The following is a 20,295-nucleotide window of genomic DNA, read 5'->3' on the forward strand; positions in this document are numbered from 1 at the left end:
GGCATACTCGCCGTGGTGGGGCACGTCTAAACTTTCTTGAATACAATTACATTAACAGTTAGTACAGTTAGTTACAATACAACGCATTCCGTACAGCGAACTGCTTCTTCACCACCAACAAACCTGGTGTTGCACCTCACAACGTTGAAAACTCAGCACGAGCCCCTTCAACGGCAACACAAATTATCTCCGCCCTCTCTAGCACAAACCAGCGTATTTATTGGCAGCAACGTCAGCACGAACCAGCACCACACTATCCTACAGACGTAGCAGTCGCCAACAGCGTCCTCCCAAGCAGCCGCAGCAGTCACCAGCGTCGTCCTCCCCAGCAGTCTTACCAGTCACCAACGTCGCTCTGTCCAGCAGCTGTAGTCGTCACTAGCATCGTTGGCTAGCTGTAAAGACCCCCACCATGTCCCAAAGGATAGCGTCGACCCGACTTGAGCGGGCCCCTCAGGGTAAACCCTGGCTCTATTAGCTTAGCTACGGCGCTGCGGTCGGAGGGGGCCAGAGCTCTGCTGAGTAGCTGATGAAAAAAAAAGACTGATTCGACTTAAGCTCTGTCGGCAGTTGGCCTACATGTGGCGCTTTGATAGCCACTGATGGCAGCGCGTGTCTATTCCAAGACAAGTGGCATTAGCTCATTGGTAAATAAGATCCAATTGGAGGCAATTAACCTTTCATTGGCTAATAAATTTATCCTATATCCAGCCTCCAAGGCCACCTCAATTAGTGGCCCCTCTCACTTCCCTCATTAATGAATTTGCTGCCTGAGGAGCACATTGCTCCGAGGCTTTAAAACAAATTAATGGCGATTTCTCAGCCTACAGGCCTCTATAGGCCATTTCGTTGTCCCTGTGAATGCAGCATGCAAGCTGACTGGAAGCTCACATCCAATGTTTGGCTCGCACTTAGCTGAATATGCTGTATGCTGTTTACAAGGTTTGGGCTCTTCTTTTTCCTGTTACCAAATTGTCGGAAAGTGTCGGAAAAGCTAAGGTGTCGGAACGGTTGCGATATGGGGCGATTTAGTGAAGGTCTTACAAAAAGGAACGAAACTGGCATTCTCCAGATTTTGCAGGACATTGTACCCATCGGATTGCTTATTGCAGGACAAAATATCCTGAAACTTCCCATTGAAAATATGCGTAATCAACAAATAAGCAGGCTTTCACTGCATTAAAAAACAGTCATCAACCAATTGTCGCCAATCGAAGCAGCAAGCAATTTGCGGTACATTCGTCCAGCAGAGTACGGATACAAAACAGCGATAATACCGTAGGATTAGGCGTCTTCCCGACTCAGATCTCGTACACCCCCCATCCGATACTTCTTTAGTTCCGAGATCCATGTCTCCTCGGTTTGTGCTTTGAGGATCCGTTCATTCGAACCCTCCCTTATGTACGTCGCATCAAGGATCCGGGTGCTGGATCTAATCCTTCCTCTGGATCTAGTGACAGCAGTAACCCGGGCAGTCCGCTCCGTAGACCCAGCTACAATCACTTCATCTAGTCGGTTCAGTGTGACGATATCCTGGCGCTGGCCTCTCTCTCCACTTCGACCTCACATTGATTCCGTAATGCGGCACTTGCCAAGGTGTCCGCACTTGCATTGTTAATGGGCCCTCCCAAGTTACATATGTAGGTAGTTTTATAGGTTCTTTGTAGTGGCTCACACCATTGCATAAGTAGGTAGATTTGCATTACAAAAGTTGATGCAGCAGCACACGAGTAGCGTGTGCTGAACTGCCGTCACCCTATTGGTTGAAATATGGGGAGCCAGACCCATGATCAACCAATAAGGAGTTGACGTGTATTTGAGTGGTCAGGGCAAGCCGCCCTGGACCTAAGTAAAAAACAGAGTTGATTTTCCTTCAGACTAAGTACTTGGTTTGAATATCACTGGACTTGTACGCTTCCTCATCACTACGTGTAAGCAAGTAACGGACACCCCAGGCCCGTTACGCCTGGTAGCACTTAGTAGTCCTTCCCATGACCAAGTTCACGATGATCCAAGGTATGACGTCTAAGCCTCCAGGGCCGACCCTGGAACATGCTGCTTTCCCTCATCTCACTCATGTCGAGTGGGAAGCCCTTCACTGCCTCGCGGCGGTGTCTGGTGAGGCTGTAATTGCGTCGCCGCTGAGCTCAGCGACGTCCGACCAACAACGCCAAGCAGCCCAAAAGTTCATGGAACGCGAGCTAGCCGATGCGAATCGGCGAGCAACAACTCCCGCGCGTTTCTCGAAAAATGATGTCGTGAAGCTGGAGACGTCTACCTACTCCGGTGAAGGAGAAAATCGCCTCCCGCTGAACCGGTGGTTTCGCGAGATCGACATCGCGATTGCTTCGAGAATGATCGAAGCGCAAGGGACAAAGGTCAATTTCTTATTGTCCCGGCTGTCCGGGAAGGCATAGGAATGGGCCCTCGGTAAACTTGTCGTTGATCACGACGCATTCCCCACTATGGAGTCTCTCCAGAAAGATCTCAGGCTCGCGCTCGAGCCGCCTCAAGACGAGTCCCGCGTGCGTGCCGAGTTCTTCGCCCTTCGTCAAGGTAAAATGGCTATGCGCGACTACGTTCAAAAGACTCGCCGCCTCGCGTTATGCATCGTGACAGATCCGATTAACACAGCATCGCAGGTTCATGTATTCGTATTCGGCATGCGCGAAGGCATGACACGTTACTGCCTAACCCGAGCGGAACCTTCCTATCTCGAGGAAGCATTCGCCCTCGCATTACGGTCTTACGCGCGCGCGATGTCTACGGCAGCTCGTGAGCCAGCCCCCGCGCCCATGGAGATCGACGCGATTGACGCGTCGAATAGTCACCGTCAGTCGACTTCTCGTGGGCCCAACGGCCGTCCTGATCGCCCGCTCACTTGCTTCCGCTGCCGGAGAATCGGTCATCGTGCGACGGAATGCCGCGCGCCAGCGCCGGTCCTCGCGCACACCGCCGAAGTCTCACCTGCCGTTCAGTCAATAAGCGGTCAGGGCCAGTAGGTGCGGGGCACCCTTACTGGCTAAAAAAGAGGTCCGGGTCCCCCGGTGGCTACCCAACCTTCTAGCCCTCCTGTGCTTCACGCACACTTTACTGCCACCACCACGTCGGGCGACTCGAGGCTGATCATCGTCAGTCTTCATGTCGCCGGCGCCCGGCGACCACTTCGCGCACTCCTGGACTCAGGAGCGTCGAATAACTTCTTTCGCGAATCGTGCTTATCGATGCTGTCAAGAGAGATCGCAGTCCGTAGTGGTCGAGGTCAGGTCGTCGTCAAACTTGCTGACGGAAAGCCACGCCGCGTTGCGCGGCGCGAGATCACGTTGCCGTACACATTTGACGGCTTCCGCAGCAACGACGACTTCCTCGTGATTGAGATTAACTACGCGTTTGACTGCAACTTGGGTATCCCGTGGTTGTCAAGATATCAACCAGAGATTGACTGGTTGGCTCGGTCGGTTAGACACCGCTCTGGCTTCGATGTGAGTGAGGTGCTCACGCACCTCCTGGTTGCCCAGAAGGACTGGCCCCATGTCACGGTCGTGGACCGGTTGTCCACAATGCAAGTTGAGCAGAGAGCGAGCGATGGCTCTCTCTGTATGTCTTGCACAGCGCTGTTGCGCGAAAACTCCTCGCTACGAAGCGAGGTTGTTAATACTTTATCGGTAGAGCAAGGGCTCCCGCAATCCGAGCAGGCGGTCGAGCATGGGTTCCCGCCACGTAACACGGCGGTCGAGCATGGGTTCCCGTCACGCAACGCGGCGGTCGAGCATGGGTTTCCGTCACGCAACACGGCGGTCGAGCATGGGTTCCCGCAACACACCAAGGCGGTTGAACATGGGTTCCCGCAAAACACTCAAGCGGTTGAGCAGAAGTTCCCGCAACGCGATTCGGCGGTCGAGCAGTTGGAGCTCCCGTCATCCACAGCGGTGGTCGATCAGTTGACACTCCCACCGGTTACGACGGCGATCGAGCGGGGGCTCTCGCCGGTCGATGGCGCGGTCGAGCATCGAGAGCTCCCGCGCACTACCGACACGGCTGATGGTGCCCCTCCATGTCTAGAGGGGGTGATCCCTCGTCCAGCGATAGCGAATCTTCAGTCTCGAGCAACGCTTCGAGACGCCACAAGAAGAAATCCAGGCGACGCCGTCTTAAGCGACGTGGTCAGCCTACCGCCGATATCGCAGTGAATGAGTCCATACACGGCCTGGAGCACGTGGAAAAGGGCGCCGTTCGCTCACACGCACTTGACATTGAGAGCCCACCTCGCGAAGCTTCTTCCATCACACGCCTTCCGGGTCTTTCCTGGAAGCATTTTCTGCGCGATCTGAAGTCAGGAGACATCGAGCAGGTCTGCTTGATCACCGAGTCTGCCTCGGCGGAAGAGATCCACACGGTCGCTACCGACAATCTTCCACTTCGTCCAAAGAACGCCGAGCCAAAGTCGGCGCGCGAAGAGCGTTTTGCTGCCCAGTCGTGGGAGTCACTCCGCGACTCGGGCAATCCAGTATACGACACCGTCCGCGAGTTCGCGGATGTTTTCCCCGACAAGATTCCAGCTGAGCTCCTTGCTGACAGAGGCATTCGCCATCTCACACCGGGTTCCAAGTACTGTGTGACGCGACAGTGGCCCCTCCCGCGCGATCAAGTTAAAGCCATTGACGACTTCTTCGAGAGCCGCCGCAAAGCGGGTCACGTGCGCGAGAGTACCTCGCCACACTCGAGTCCGACGTTCTGCGTGAAGAAGGCCACGGGTGGTCGGCGCATTGCTCACGCTTTTATCAAGCTAAACGACGTCACCATCCCAGTACAAACTCCGATTCCTCGGAAGAATATGGTACTTGACACCATGGGCCGCAGTGTTATTTTCAGCACCATCGACCTGACCGATGGCTTCTATCAGATCTTGATGCGACCCAGAGACATCCCGCTCACAGCGGTGAGCACTCCCAGCGGGATGCTGTGGGAGTGGCTTGTCATGCCACAGGGCCTGAAAAACGCACCAGCCACGTTCAATCGTATGGTTTCCCACGTTCTGCGCCTACTTCGCGACTTCGCTCCGAGCTACTTCGATGACATCTTCGTTCACAGCCGCGCTGAGGGCGATTTCAGCGTCACAAAAGCTCACTTGAATCACTTACGACAAGTATTTCGAGTCATGCGCGAAAACAAACTGAACGCGAGCTTGAAGAAGTGCATCTTCTGTGCCCCGGAGATTCCGGTACTTGGCTGTTATGTGAGTAAAAAAGGTGTCCGAGCGGATCCTGAGAAGGTCTCGTCCATCTGTGCGTGGCCCACGCCGCAGAATCAGACTGAATTGCGTCAGTGGCTTGGCCTCGCAAATTATCTCCACAAGTACACAAAAATTACGCTGGTCTGATCCAGCCATTGTCTTCATTGCTGAAGAAAGACATAACGTGGTCGTGGACTCTCGAACATCAGTCAGCCTTTAATGCAGTAAAGAAAAGCTTGGCGGAGGCCCCAATCCTGGCGCTTCCAGATGCCTCAAAGTCATTCCACGTTGTTTGTGACGCGAGCGACTTCGCCATCGGCTGTGCACTGATGCAGTTCGACGACGAAGGTCGAGAACGCGTCGTGAGTTACCAATCCAGTCAGATGAAGCCCACCGACAAGAATTATCCGGTTCACGACAAGGAACTCCTTGCGATGCGCTACGCAGTGATCAAATTCAGAGTGTACTTACTCGGTGAGCAGACATTCGCGATCTACACAGATCACGCGTCGCTGCGAGCAGCGACGAAGATCCCTCATCTCTCTCAGCGCATAGCACGATGGCTGTCATTCTTCTCCGAGTACAACTTCGTCGTTCACTACAAGCCAGGCAAGAATAACATCCTTGCGGATGCCCTATCTCGGCGCCCCGATTACGATCCACGCCGAGATTTGGGTCGTCAGGCACCTGAAGACGAGGACGACGACGAATTGGACTGCGCCACATGTGTGGGCGCAGGTATGAACCTGATGACGGCGGTATCTCCAATACTTCCTCTGCGGGAAGAGATATCTACCGCGTATCGAGATGACTCGATATATGCCGGTATCCTGGAACACCTTCGAACACCAAGTGATGCCACGCTAAAGACACTGAGCCGCTCCACGCGCGACCAGATTCACCGATACCAACTTTACGGTGATCTGCTGATGTACAGTATCGATCAATTCTATGCTCCTCGCGTCGTTGTCCCCAACGACCCCGATCTACGCGCAAGAATTATACACGAATTCCATGATGCTCCAGTGGGTGGCCACTTGGGCCGTGAGAAGCCTTTCGCGGCGGTATCCCGCGACTTCTACTGGCCTCACCTATACAAGTGGGTGCGCAAGTGGGTCCGCTCCTGCGAAACTTGTCAACGTGTTAAACCGTCACCGTCATCGCAAGCTCCGCTGCGTTCTCTCCCTCTGGCGACAGAGGCGTGGCGCTCTGTGTCAATGGACTTCATATTCGGTCTCCCACCCCATACTGACGGTCGTACTGGTGTCCTGGTCTTCGTGGATCGCTTTAGCAAGATGTGCCATCTCGTTCCGGCTCCGGACTTAATCACCGCGGCCGATACCGCGGTGCACTTTGTCGACGCTGTCTTCCACCACCACAGCCTTCCTGAATCAATCGTCTCTGACCGCGATCCCCGATTCACATCGGCGTTCTGAACGAAACTTTCCGACCTCCTGGACACCAAACTCCTCATGTCGACGGCGGCGCACCCGGAGACTGACGGGCAAACGGAACGCGTCAACCGCGTGCTAGAAGATGTTCTGCGCAGTTATGCCCCGTCCTTCGAGAACTGGAGTTCCTTCCTGCCTCTTGCGGAGTTTGCACTCAACAATGCCGAGCACGCGTCGACGGGATTGACTCCGTTCTTCGTCAACAACGCGCGTCATCCACGTGTCCCCGCACAACTTGCTGTGGGCCAGCCCACGGCGACTGATGGCTTCACTCTGAAGGGGGAGGAATGTGATAACCCTGCCCAACCGGTTCCGATACTGGTTCAACCACCGGTTTCCGGTGAGACAACGGTTCTGCCGTCTACGACTTCAGCTGCTCCTGCAGTAGACATCAACGCGGTGACGCGTTTACAGTCGAAGAAGGTCCTCGCACCCGCGCAATCCACGTCGTCGCCGTTAGTTGACTGGACACACCGAACGCTGATCGCTCCAGCACAGCCACACTCGACTGTGGCTAACTACGCGCCGAAACCTCCAGCGCGACCCGCTGATAGGGCAGCGGTATCCGACTTTGTCCTTCATCGCCAATCGGTTACCCGATTCGTCCGTGACGCGCTACAACTCGCGGCTGACAAGCAGAAGGAAAACGCTGACAAACGTGGCCGCAAGAACACAAGTTCATTCAAGATTGGTGAGCGTGTTTTACTCTCAACGGATGGAATTCGTACCTCTGCTATTACGAACCTAGGCGCGAGCAAACTCGCGCCGCGCTACGTTGGGCCATTCAAAGTACTACGAGTTATGGGTGATGCCTACACGTTAGACATTCCTACGTCGCTACGACTACACCCGACGTACTACGTCGGGCGACCTAAGAAGTATCTTCCCGCGATGATCCCGGAGGCGGAACAGGAGCATGCGTTGAGCGGACCTCGCGACGAGCCTGTCGAGCCAGCGTCCCATCTGTTCCAGCTCCCCGCTCGCGCGGAAAAGCTCCACTCCTCGGTCCGCCAAACACCTGCGCCTCCAGACTACGCAGTCGCTGCAAGAGTTCACGATTCGACTGCCGCAGACTACTCGCTGTCGCCTCGGCGTTCCAAGAGCTCTCAGCCGCCCGCTCGGCCTCCTCCTGTGCGTCCCGAGAAGTGTTCAGCGCCTGCTCAACGTCGTCCTGGTCAACCAGGTCGCGTCGAATTCCACCGCAACGGTCCTCCGCCCATCGTTGACTCGAATGGAGATACGTGTTGGATCGTGGACCGTATTGCTGATCCCAAAGATCCTCCTCGCGCGCGTAACTCGACCAAGTCGTCGGATCAACATGCGGCTCCCGCCGCGCGGAAGTATAAGGTACGATGACTCGGGTTTCAGCCTGTTGATGATACGCGGGAGGCTCGCGCCAACTTGATTCGTGACGTTCCTGATGTCGTCCACGAGTACGACTCCAGCCTTGAGCCGAACGCGGCGATCGAGAACGCGAGCCCGACGAGGCGTCGTATGCGCCGGAGACGAGCTCCGTCGCGAACGCTGTCGGCGCGAGTCGCCGCGAATAGCCGCCTGGGTAAACTCGGAGAGTGAGCGCTTATACTTCTCGATCCAAGCGTGTTCGGTCGGCATGAGCGGATACTCGACAATACGCTGATCCACTCAGCTTGCGTCGGGCGTCGCCCGATGTCACACGAACTGCAACCTTCGCGTACGTTGACATAGCACAAAAGGTCTTCGGTCCAAGCATCGTCGCAGACTTTCAGGCGCAGATCATCGAGTGAATGCTCGGCTTGTAGGGCTTCACGATCACCGAGCCAGCCGACGATACTTTCTCCAGCCTCTTGCATCAGATTCCACCACCGGATGAATGCGCACCAGGATCTCTGCAAAGCTTCGTACGAGGCGCCGTCGAGTATTTTGTTTCGGAGACGCCTGAAGCGCCGAAAAAGTGGTCCTGCATGGTGTCCAGCGCGTTCGGGGTCACCGCCCCGGACAAGTCGTACAGCGCCCACGGCTTCATATCCTCGTTCATTACGCCGGGCCGAACCCCAAGTCGACTCACGCTCTCAGGTGCGATATCAGCGGTCCACTCACTGTTCAGCGTCGTCGCCAACGCTGGAGCCGTCCGCGTTGTTCCGCTTCCTGTCTGGTTCGCCGCCCCCGTCTGCTGCGCAATGTTGTTCTTGTCCGCGCAAGTTGTATTGTGCTGCTCCTGGGCTTCGCAGGAGCTCCCGTCCGTCAAGTTCTCAAGCGTTCTCTTCTCCGCCATTTCCCAGTTTTCCCGATTGTTCTCCGAAGCGCACTCACGTTAGGTGCTTGCTGTCTTAAGAGGATGGGGGGGGGGTGATGGAATGGGCCTCCCAAGTTACATATGTAGGTAGTTTTATAGGCTCTTTGTAGTGGTTCACACCATTACATAAGTAGGTAGATTTGCATTACAAAAGTAGGTGCATCAGCACACGAGTAGCGTGTGCTGAACTGCCGCCTTCCTATTGGTTGAAATATGGGGAGCCAGACGCATAATCAACCAATAAGAAGTTGACGTGTATTTGAGTGGTCAGAGCAAGCCGCCCTGGACCTAAATAAAAAACAGAGTTGATTTTCCTTCAGACTAAGTTCTTGATTTCAGTATCACTGGACTTGTACGCTTCCTCATCACTACGTGTAAGCAAGTAACGGACACCCCGGGCCCGTTACATGCATTCCAACCTCGCTTGACTGTACCATCTCGTGATTTATCCATCCACGTGAATGATTCATCACTTTATGACGCAACAACGTTAGTGCAGGGGCTTTAAAGTCGATTTCATCTTGCACCTGTCGGATTACCAAATTTGAGTCTCCACATACCACCAGCCTTTTTGGATCTCATTCCTTAGCAGATCCAACCCCAACCAGAGTCCGTTATACCCCGCCTCTTTAACTGCGAGACCTTCCGCGTAGGCGGATCTGGCTCTTACAACTTCCCATTCGGGCAGTCTCCATAGGATTGCACTGTAAGCATCCCCTCCTCGCCATACACGGGCGGATCTATCGAAACTCAGAGCGTATAGATCTTCATCAACTGATCGGAATCTGAGTCTGGTGTTTAGGCTCTTTCTTAGGAGCGATCTAAGTCAGTGCTTCATCAATCTTGGATCTGGGCGTGATGCTCGCTGCCAAGACACCTAGAATCTCGTCTTCTCCGTTTGAATATTTAATGATCTTCGATGTCCCTGGCGAGAGTAGGCCTGCCCATTGTCCCACCCGACATAAGCAGCCAGGTGAGTGTGAAATGTCGAGTAAGGATCCGGATGGATCTACCCACCAGCATGTTACAGTTGAGATCCAGCACCCGCATTAGTGCAAGTATCTCCTTCTCCACTGCTCCGTTATTCAACTCATTGGGCTTCAGCGTTCAGCAGACGAAGATGACTGGATGACAGATCCATTCGTACTCTTGTACCAAAGCCGCCGAGATTTTCCAATCACTGGCATAGGCTATCACCGTAGGCTGGCGTTTTGGGTCAAAATGGCGAAGGATGGGCGTCGTCGAAATCCTGTTCCTTAGTTCCACAAATGCAAGGTAGTCTCGGATCCACCGGAGCCCCACTTCGTCCAAGATCCCTTTTATCAGCTCCGTCAGGAATGAATCCTCTCCCACTTGGTCCCGGGGTGGGTCCAGCTCCTGCTTTAGGTCGTCTCCCAACGTCGTGCCATGTGGATCCAGAATCTCCAGGGCTGGATTAGGCGTGCGGGATGCTGGCTACATCTCCCCGAAATTGGTTACGCCAAGGCTCCCCTTCGTCCATCTCTTGCAAATCCTCCAACAGACTTGCCGGCTCGAGGCAGTGAAGGTTCGGATCCTCCAACTTGGCCCGACGAGACTCGGATCCAGGAAACCACATCGCTTTGTCCCCGAGTCTGGGAAGGTGTTGGAGAAACGTATCCAACAAGATATCCATGTCACACCAACCGTCCTGCATTGCCAAAACCAGAATCACGAGAGCTTTCTTCCAAACACGGCCAGCATGACTGCGTCTGTTACCGCGCTGCTTGTTGAAGCTCGATAACCATGATAAATCCCGCAGCTTGGCCTGAGAGATGGAGAATCGGTGGGAACCCTCCCACACTGCGATCCGGTGCATTGTCGAAACGCGCCAACGAGCAGCCCAAGGCGTCCTCCAACATCGCTGTGGAAGCTAATGGGATCCATGGGTGTAGTCAAGACATCCCACGGTGCGGTGCCATGCAACTCCTCCACATTGGATCTGGTGACCAACAAATCCACGTATCCGGATACCGGCATGTTGTCCTCCTCGCGTACCAATATCCACTCAGTTCGAAATGGCAACTCGGAGAGCAGGATGGTGACCTACATAGTAGCAATGGCCGCCCGATTCGGTTTCTTGGCGGACCAAGGTTCGATAGTGTCCACGGTAAAGGCCTTGGGTTGCATCCGCCCATGGATGAAAGTGTCATCCGGGCCGAATGGGACTACAGGAAGTATACTGGCAAGAAGAAGTTGGGAATTCTGAATCTTGTGCTGGTAGTGATAACTGGATAATGTATTGACCAGATCCTACCACCAAGTGAGCTTTCCTTTACACGCGCAGATCCGAAAGGTTAACCGGGTTTACTACCTGGCCGGGTATACCTAAGAAGCTCTCAGCTCTTAAGATCCCGCTACAGGAAGCGGCAAGTAATACACAAAGGAAAACAAAGGCAAGTGAACATACCCGCAAGGCATCCCTATGACCAGATCCCAGATCTAGGCTCTGGATCCACCAAGCTCGAATATTCGTTTGGGATCCAGAAACAACTTCGGACGCAGAGTGAAGATCTTACCACTACTGCTCCCCTCATCCCACGTCTCGCCAAGACTCTCAAGCTTCACCACTTGAACTCTTCGGAAGTTACCGAGAGAGCAGATCCCGCCCTACCGACGGGTACACAAGGTGAGGAAAGTTCAGCAGAACACGGATCATCGGGGGACCCCTCCGTTAGTCGATGTATGGGCGCTGTTGGTAAGCTTAATCCATCCGTTTCGCAGATTTTGCTGATCCCGTTACACCACAGCTCCGTGGCAAACGTTGTTATTACAAGACCAAACGCATTATCTGTGATAGGCATCACCCACCGCTTACCCGGTCTTTCTGAGCGCGGTTGTGGTTGGACTTAAAGATGTCGAAAAGCTGTAGTGTCGCTCGGTCGATGTTCACGAAGAACATACCATCGCCTTCAAGAGAATAATCTGGGTCTTCCTCTCCTTTCCACGTCAATTCTCTGTGTGTGTATTTGAGTCGCTTCACAGAAACGATAGCTGGTCTCTTCACCGGCATAAACTACTCAGGAACCGTCACCAGCACGTGCACGGGTCGGCCGCCAATAGTACTCTCTTTTTCTTCAACTCGGACTCGCACGTCATTCTCCGACAAATCAGCGAGAGTGAGTTTCGCCTTCGTTCTACGCAAAGACAGTCGATTAGCTGCGGACCGATTTCCTTCCAGTACCTCGTTTTCTGTCAGCCACTGGTCGTTCTCCTTCGCTAGGAAGTGTTGAAGGTCTGTTTTGTCACATGTCATTGTTGCCGAGCGCTTCGCTTTGATCACACTCTTCAAGTCCGCCACTGTGACGGGGTCACACAGCAGCTTGCGCAGAGGAAGTGCTTAAGGGTATTAACTACCCGAGTGAACGTTAGTCCACGTGTTCCCGGCCTCAAAGGGAACGTTTTACTACTTAGATGAGTAGATGTACGACTGATGTATTTATAAGTAAGGTTAGCTTGAATTCCATACAAACTAGAGGTTACCTTTAATGGAGCTAAATAGTCATCCCCTGACTGGCTCCGAGAGCACCTGGTACCGTGTACCAGGTGTCCACAAGAGTGACGGGTCACTCTTTATGTAACATGGGGCACACTGGATTGTACCCCGTTACATCCTCCCCCACTTAACTGAGAATCACCTGATTCTCCAATCACAAATGATTCTCCAATCAGAAGTGAGAGAATGAAAACACCAAACGGTAAATTCTCACACTGAGCAGCCACGAGACTGGCGCGGCTCTATGTCACACCCATAGTGACATGTGCTCCCAAAGCTCACTGGGATTTGCATCATTATGTTCACAACTGTGGTGGCCGCAAAGCCTACACTCAGAGCTGCATTATCTCCTGCGCTAGCGCGCGTACAGTGCTTTGGCACAGGGTGCAATGGCATCCGAGCGTGTGGCACGCCCCCAGTTCGCACCAGAGGACACAACAGTCCTCGCGAGCGCGTCCGGAGTCCCGCGAGGGACGACACCGAGAAGGGCAACACCTTCTCCAGCACTAGAGGCGGCTCTCAGCTCACCTCGGGCCATGCCTTTGGAGCGTCTGGCACGCTCTCTTCGCGTCTTGGTCACCATACCAACGACGCGTAGGTGTCCTTCATCGACACCATGTACCGTACGGTACTAGCCTTTGGTGCGGTACGCCCACCACAAGGTTGCCATGTTTGGCAGCAACAGCTTCTGCTGTGCTGTCGCCTGAACGGATTCATGGCCAGTGCTCGCATTATGCACGACGCATGTGCAAGCACAGTGTAAAGGTCCATGGGCCCGTACACGAGGTACGCTGTGTACGATACAGTTTTGTATTTTCAAAGGAAGTGAGTTTTTTTGCCCGACTGGCTAACCGACTACCCCCAACATGCATAAAATGGATTTATCCGACGGTCTTGGCAACACTCGCTCGGAATTAATTTCTAATCCCAGACACAGCGCTTTGCTGAGTCGAGGACTTAGAGGTCGGGGTGGGACAGGCCGCGCAGCGCAGCAAGCGAAGAGAGGGGCGAGCCCACGGCTATAAGTCCGCAGACGAGTGCAAACACGCTAGTGTCCTAACTTTACTCCAATTTTACCGTATTATACTTTCTGTACACGTATAAAAGTCGATGCTATGTTACCTCAGTCGGGCAAAAAAACGAGTGCCATTTTCAAATTCGTGCCCCTGTGACAGAAAAGGGCCTGTATTTCCGGAAGAGGACATGTGGTACGGCGTACCAAGCTGGTAAGTATCCCTCGAAAATCTACCTAAGCTGGAGAATATGGTGGAGACTTCTTGCGCGACTGCCAATGACGATAGAGACGTTTTATCCGTCTACATGAGCGCAGCTAGCTTCAAAGATTACACTGTGGCTGTAACGGGGTACAATCCAGTGTGCCCCATGTTAGATAAAGAGCGACCCGTTACTCTTGTGGACACCTGGTACACAATACCTGGTGCACTCGGAGCGTCAGGGTCTGACTACTTAGCTCCACTAAAGGTAACCTCTAGTTTGTATGGAACCCAAGCTAACCTTACTTATAAATACATCAGTCGTACATCTACTCATCTAAGTAGTAAACCGTTCCCTTTGAGGCCGGGAACACGTGGACTAACGTTCACTCGGGTTATTAATACCCTTAAGCACTTCCTCTGTGCAAGCTGCTGTGTGACCCCGTCACACTTGGTAGAACTGGTAGTCAATCCAACACCATCGCGGGTAGATTGAACTACCTGAATCCTCTGTGCGCTCAACGTTTGAGCCAAGATGGACCTAAGCGAGTTTCCTCGCTTGACCGACTCACAGTACGAGTCTGTGCGGAAGATGGGAGGCATCTTTGGACAAGATGTCCTTCGTAGCTTGGCGGCGGCGACGCCTGTCGAGCAACAAGAACGCGTGACCGCGTTTGAGACCTACGAGCGTGGTCTCATCGCTCACGTCCGCGGGAGCTTGGAGGCCACGATGGCCGCTCCCCAGGCAACCAGGCCTAAGCCGGTATGGCTGAAGGTCCCCGCGTTTGAGGGGACGAAAGTAGAGAGCCTTCACTTCTGGACCCGTGAGGTGGAGATCGCCATGAAGGCGAGTCTCATCTCGGACGAGCCAGTTGAGGTGGCGTTTGCCCTGTCCAACCTTGGTGGACGTGCCAAGCACTGGGCATACACCAGGGAGACGACATCTCCTGGATGCTTTGCATCCTGGGCTCGGCTGTATGAGCAGCTTCGAGCCGCGTTCCTAACGGCGAACAATGAGTTCCGCCAGCGGTCACGCTTTCTCGCGTGTAAGCAAGGTAAACGTGAGCTGCAGGAGTACGCGCAAGAGATGCGCACGTTGGTGGCATCTCTGGCAGAGAATCTTCTGTCTGAAGACGTCAAGACAACAGTCTTCATGGACGACCTGAAGGCCGATCCTGCTCGCACCAGTGTACGGGTACAAGCGACAACTATGGATGAGGCGATTCGAATCGCTCTCCAAGAAGAGTACAGCCACAAGCAGGCTGGTACGCCTCGGGAAGAGGAGCATCGCCACGATGAGAATGGCGTTCCTCGGGAGGCGGAGCATCGCAGCAATGACGCTGTTGCTCCTGCTGTCACGCAGCCCGTTGATACCGGTACGTACAGCGAGCCCGAGCCCATGGACTTAAGCTCAGCCGAGAGCTTGGTCCGCTGCTACGGATGCGGCGGACATGGACACTACCAGCGTGTGTGTCCCTCGCCAGTCCTCGGAAAGAAGACAGCCCGTGGACCCCAGATCCGGTGGCGCAGGCCACGACCAGGTGGACGAAGACTCCCCGGCCACCAGTAGAGGCAGTGTGCCCTACTGAAGAGCGCTAAGCCTTCGTGATGGGTGTGCGGGCTGTGCGCACCGCAGGACTTAGCCCAGAGAGACATGGTTCTCTCAAACCGGTGAAGGGCAGTGATGGGCTGCTGGTAGTACACTCGGTGTACGGGGGTACGGTACCCCTTGAGCGTTTGATAAGTTCTGTGGCGTTGATACGCCGCCGGAACGTCGCTTGGCATAGCAACACCCGACTGCACTCTATGTCAGAGTGGCGGTCGTGGACTGGTCCTTGGTGGACTAGCCTTTGGTACGGTGAAGGAAGTACCAATGGTTCTCAGCGGACCTAAACGCTTGGGCTCGATGAGCTTGCACACCGCGGTGTCGCTCGCAGCTCTCGCCATGAACAACATGGATGTGCCGAACGTAAGGCACAGCCCGGACTTTGGTGTGGTAAGGCTGAGAAGGGCCTACCAGTCCAGTTCTATGGCGAAGCATTGGTGAGTCATGTTCACACCTCTGTCACGCCTTAGGCGTCTGATTCAGACCGCCAGGACGCAGAAGCGTCACGGAGATGTCAACGCGCTGACAGCGCTGCGTACAGCAAGACCATGATCCGCTGCGGCAATGCTACGGGCATGGGTCTTTTGCCCGGCGTGTTGACCTGCTACACCAACAGCATCCAACGCCGAAGGTCGTCGCGCCGTACGGGCTTCGACAGTGGTTATGCCTTTAAGCGCTCACCAGGTGGGTAGCTTAGGACCACACGGTCGCCCATACCTTTAATGAAAAGGAAGGCGCTGAATGCGCTTCCTGTGTAGCTAACACGGATCCACACACGGTCGCCCAGACCTTAACTGAAGAGGAAGACGCTGAATGCGCTTCCTGTGTGGCTAACACAGTACCACACGCAGTCACCCAGAATATAACTAAGGAGGAAGGCATGGCCATGCTTCCTGTGTGTACCACACGCAGTCGCCCAGACTATAACTGAAGAGTAAGGCCTTGACATGCTTTCTGTGTGGGTGACATAGTGCCACACGAGGTATTGAGTGCCTCTGATGTCGTCAACGAGACATCACGACGTGGGTAACGAAGTGCCACGTCACGTTAACCGCCGCAAGTCGGGTCTGAACCTTGTTCAGGCCGACGTCGCTTCAAGCGACTGGGAGTCCAGGGCCCGGACTCCTCTGACTCGGTCGGTGGACACCAACTCTGGCCGGTGTGTGTGCGAGTCTACCACGCCAGCTGATCCCAACACCGAAGGTCGTCGCGCCGTATGCGCGTTGGCAGTGGTGGTGCTGAAGGGTATTCACCAGATGGGTAACATAGATCCACATTGCGGGTAACAGGCTCCGCAAGCAGCGAAGCTGCTTAAGGAGACCGACATTCGGTGCTCCGAGCGTGGGTAACAGAGTTCCACGCAAGGTCACTCAGACCATAGCTGATAAGGAAGTCGCTGTATGCGCTTCCGGTGTGAGTAACAGAGTTCCACACCCAAGGCGGGTAACATAGTTTCGCACACAGAGCCATTGGCTCGAGGCGCTAGGCTGTCTTGACCTCGCCAGACGTGAGCAAATCGCTCGACGTCAAGTCGCGCAGACTCAAACTGCTGACGCGAGGGCTGGATGCCTGCGGTCAGTACGGCCGACGCGGTCGTCCATACCGACGCAGTGCACGGGGCGGAGAGCCGTCGCGCATAGTGGCGAAGAAAGCCGGTGCCTCGGAATCGCTGAGCGCATCAGCAGTGTTGGGGTTGCAAGCAACCACACATGAGGCGGAGCGCGGACCTAGTGCAATCAACGCACTGGTCCCTTGGTCATGAACGACCTGTCGAGTAGGGTGGAGGGAGCTTCTCACCCGCCGACAAAGCGGTTGCGGTACGTGATGTACACAACGTGCCGGGTATAATGGGCCGTGGAGCCATAACCCAAGTGTGGTGCACGAGTGCACACACAACTCACCAGGTGGTGGTTGAGGCAACGCACGCAGTCGTAAGTGGTGCCGCGCCGAGCATGACACCGTGGTGATGGCTGCTTGGTTTGGTACCCGTGAGTACTCGGTGTCAATGCCAGACATCAACGCCACAGCGGCATAGTGGTGAGATATGCCCCACCACGGTCGAGTACTATCAAGGTACATGGTGTCTGTGACAGACAGCGATATAGGTGCAAAGGATATGCACCATTCCACGACCCGATGCGCTCTGGGCGTATACGCTGTGAGTCAACGCACATACCGTGCATCGGCACTGGCTGCTGTCGAGCAACCTGCCAGGAGCTCCACGTAATGAACTCGTCGTGCGTGACACACATGAAGTGCACGGAGCACTTATGGTAGCTGTGGTACGTGTACTGTACCCCCTGCGGACAGCCTGGTGTAGTTTTTGAATTTGGGTAACGCAACCAAAAATGTCTCAAATTACTGGAATCATGTGAATTTGCAGAGGATCAAACAGTAATCTATGCGACTCTCGTGTGCACTGATCGCAGCATGTACGCTCGCTTTTGCGACGGCAGGCGCTCCATGTGACGAGAGGAAGCTGCAACGAGACGCCGTGATGCTGCTAGCGGCCCATGTGGACGAGGAACTCGGCGGCGTCGGAGCGGGCAAACGCGACGTCGTTGGCTTCCAGTATCTGGTAATGAATACAAGTATCTATTCTCAACAGCACAAGTAAAATCTAAACGCAAAATTGCGTTAAATGACCCAGAAACCTGCCGAAGCTCTCTTGGCAGCACAAGCCTTGGCTCACGAGGATTTTAACCAGGCAGCTGAGCAGGTCCTGCGTATCCTCAAGTACCAGAAGCCCAACGGGTTACTGCCGCACTTGATCTATGGTCCGTCCGTTCCATCTCATCAGCGATGGATCCCCAGCAATCGCACCTTCCACCCAGGTCCGGCATTTTGGCAGCAACTGCAGACGCAGGCGGAGGAGCATACGACATCGCTGCTCAATACCTCGACGATCTCAGCTCCCCCGGTAGCTGCTGACGTGGCTTGGGAAATTTTCCGATTGGCTCCGTACGAATCGGCGCTGGGGGTGAGGATTACAGCAGTGCAGTTTCTGTGTCACGTCTACGATCCGCTGAAGAAACTGCAGGAGCATTTATTCTCGACACGCCGCGGTCCTTCTCCCAAGAGTTTGCTCACTGCGCGTGTAAGGGTTGACTGTGAGGTTACCACTGATGCAAGTGCCTGAACCTAATTGTCGTTTGTGATTTATGCTGATGCAACAGCACCCTTGGGAGACGTTTTCGTCACTCTCACCGCACTGGAAAGCCTTTCTCGCCGACCTGAAGAATGCACCAGACTATGACAGAGTCGTTAGCTCTATTCCCGAGGAAGCTCGAACTCGTTTTGCAGCAGGTGCAAGTACCCTAATTTCAGCAGAAGAGGCCGTGAAGAGTGTGTATGAGCCAATGGTTTACCTCGCAGCACAAATTCGTGGTCGCAGTGGCATTTACAGCCGCAACGGAGCCATGTTAGAGTCGATCGTAAATACTGCAGGCAGTGTTGAGGCAGACCGATTTGGAGTCGAGGACGTGGAATTCAATGCCCTGATGCTGCGGTCATCACTGAGCCTAATAAACATCGGCCGTGTGCTTGTGGAACACTCGTCCGTTTGCACGGAGTTTACTCTAACTCAAAAAGAACTCCAGAAGGATATGAAGGAGCTGCATTCTATGGCCAGAGGGCTGAAGGGTGCGCTTGTTGGCGATAATAGCACTCGAGGGCTGTGGAACAAATCCTTTGATTACTTCGCGGACTCGAGTAGGCTATCGTCAACTTCGGTTCACTCCTTGCGCGGGTTTCTACCTGGATACGCTACAGAGCTGGATGAGGACAAAAAGATGCTTTCGATGAAGCATTTCCTGTCCGAGCCCGGCTCATTCTCTTTCTTTTGCACCCAGTTCCCAGCTTCCTTTTTCCCGTGCTCGGGGGATGACTCGGCTAAAGTTGCTGAAGACCGCCCCTCTGTCACGACGTGGATTCTCTACAACTACTATCTCCAACGAGGTTTTGCCAGGGTTTGTTATTTATATTGTGCAGCATTGCTTTATTCGTTGCCACGATATAAACCCTCATACTAACAGAAATGTGGCTTATCAGAACAAATTTCCAGGACTAGCTGATTATATACGTAACAAGACAAGGGATATGATATGTGAGGCAACTGCACCTGCTCAGCGATGGTCTCCTTTTTCACTGTCGGTGGACATGCCTGTACCTTCGGCTCTCACGCTAGCCTACGACTCTCGAAGTGCTAAACCGGTCCAAGTGTTTGATGATAGCTACTTGGGATCGACGCTGGCTGCCGCCGCTCTTCTAAACATCCTGTTGCCAGCAAGTATGCTTGCTCTACTAGGCCGTGAGCGATTTTGATAGCTAACTCGGTCTCTGTGCTTGATCTTTCATTAGTGACACCGCCACCAAGCCCAGACACGCCACCCATTGATCATCGTCTTCTCTCTATTATTATGTGCGTCGAGTTGGTAGTTGCGTTCGGAGTTGCCATGAGCTGTTTCCTGTTTTCGGTTTATTTTGTGGCGAACCGACCTCGAGACACACGGTTGTCTTCGACATCAGCGGCTCGACGAAGATCATCTGTCGGAAAGAAATCCCGAGACAAGTCAGATCGCCGCAAAGAAGACCTGGACGAACGCGGCCGATCAAGCGCCAGCGGCTCATCGTGGGCAGACAGATATTCCGAATCGTCTTACAGTGATTACTCCCCGCGTTCTGGGCACACACCATACGAGCTAGAGGAGTCGTTGATTTCTGAAGAGGACGAGCATTACGGATCCTTTGATGAAGCAGAACAGCCCGAGACTCCTTCAAATTCGGCGTGGAAAGCCGCGAGAAAGGTGCTAGCTGACATCAGCCCCTGGTAATTTGTCGACAGACAAGCAGTTATTGGCAGTGTGAAATCACTTCGGTAATGAATATGTTCGTAACAGAAAGTGATCCAGCATGTCATTTTTCCATGTTGCCTCGAGTTGTGGGGTTGCTTTGGCAACAACGATTGTTCAGGATATCTATATTGATTGCCCGACGACGACAT

At 54.0% G+C, this 20,295-nt stretch overlaps 1 protein-coding gene and 1 pseudogene across 1 annotated transcript; one reads left to right on the forward strand and one right to left on the reverse strand.

The window, feature by feature from the left end:
* Positions 1–11,777: 11,777 nt before the first annotated feature.
* Positions 11,778–12,299, reverse strand: PITG_22762 (annotated as a pseudogene; the record flags this gene model as incomplete).
* Positions 12,300–17,694: 5,395 nt separating this feature from the next.
* PITG_05627 (uncharacterized protein) lies at positions 17,695–20,125 on the forward strand (the record flags this gene model as incomplete). The annotated part of the gene is made up of 5 exons (XM_002999203.1): positions 17,695–17,871; positions 17,944–18,396; positions 18,470–19,261; positions 19,344–19,581; positions 19,653–20,125. 5 exons carry the CDS (start codon positions 17,695–17,697, stop codon positions 20,123–20,125), a joined length of 2,133 nt encoding a protein of 710 aa, XP_002999249.1.
* Between the last annotated feature and the right edge of the window lie 170 nt (positions 20,126–20,295).

This window comes from Phytophthora infestans, genomic scaffold, assembly GCF_000142945.1.
Source record: "Phytophthora infestans T30-4 supercont1.7 genomic scaffold, whole genome shotgun sequence".
NCBI lineage: Eukaryota > Oomycota > Peronosporomycetes > Peronosporales > Peronosporaceae > Phytophthora > Phytophthora infestans.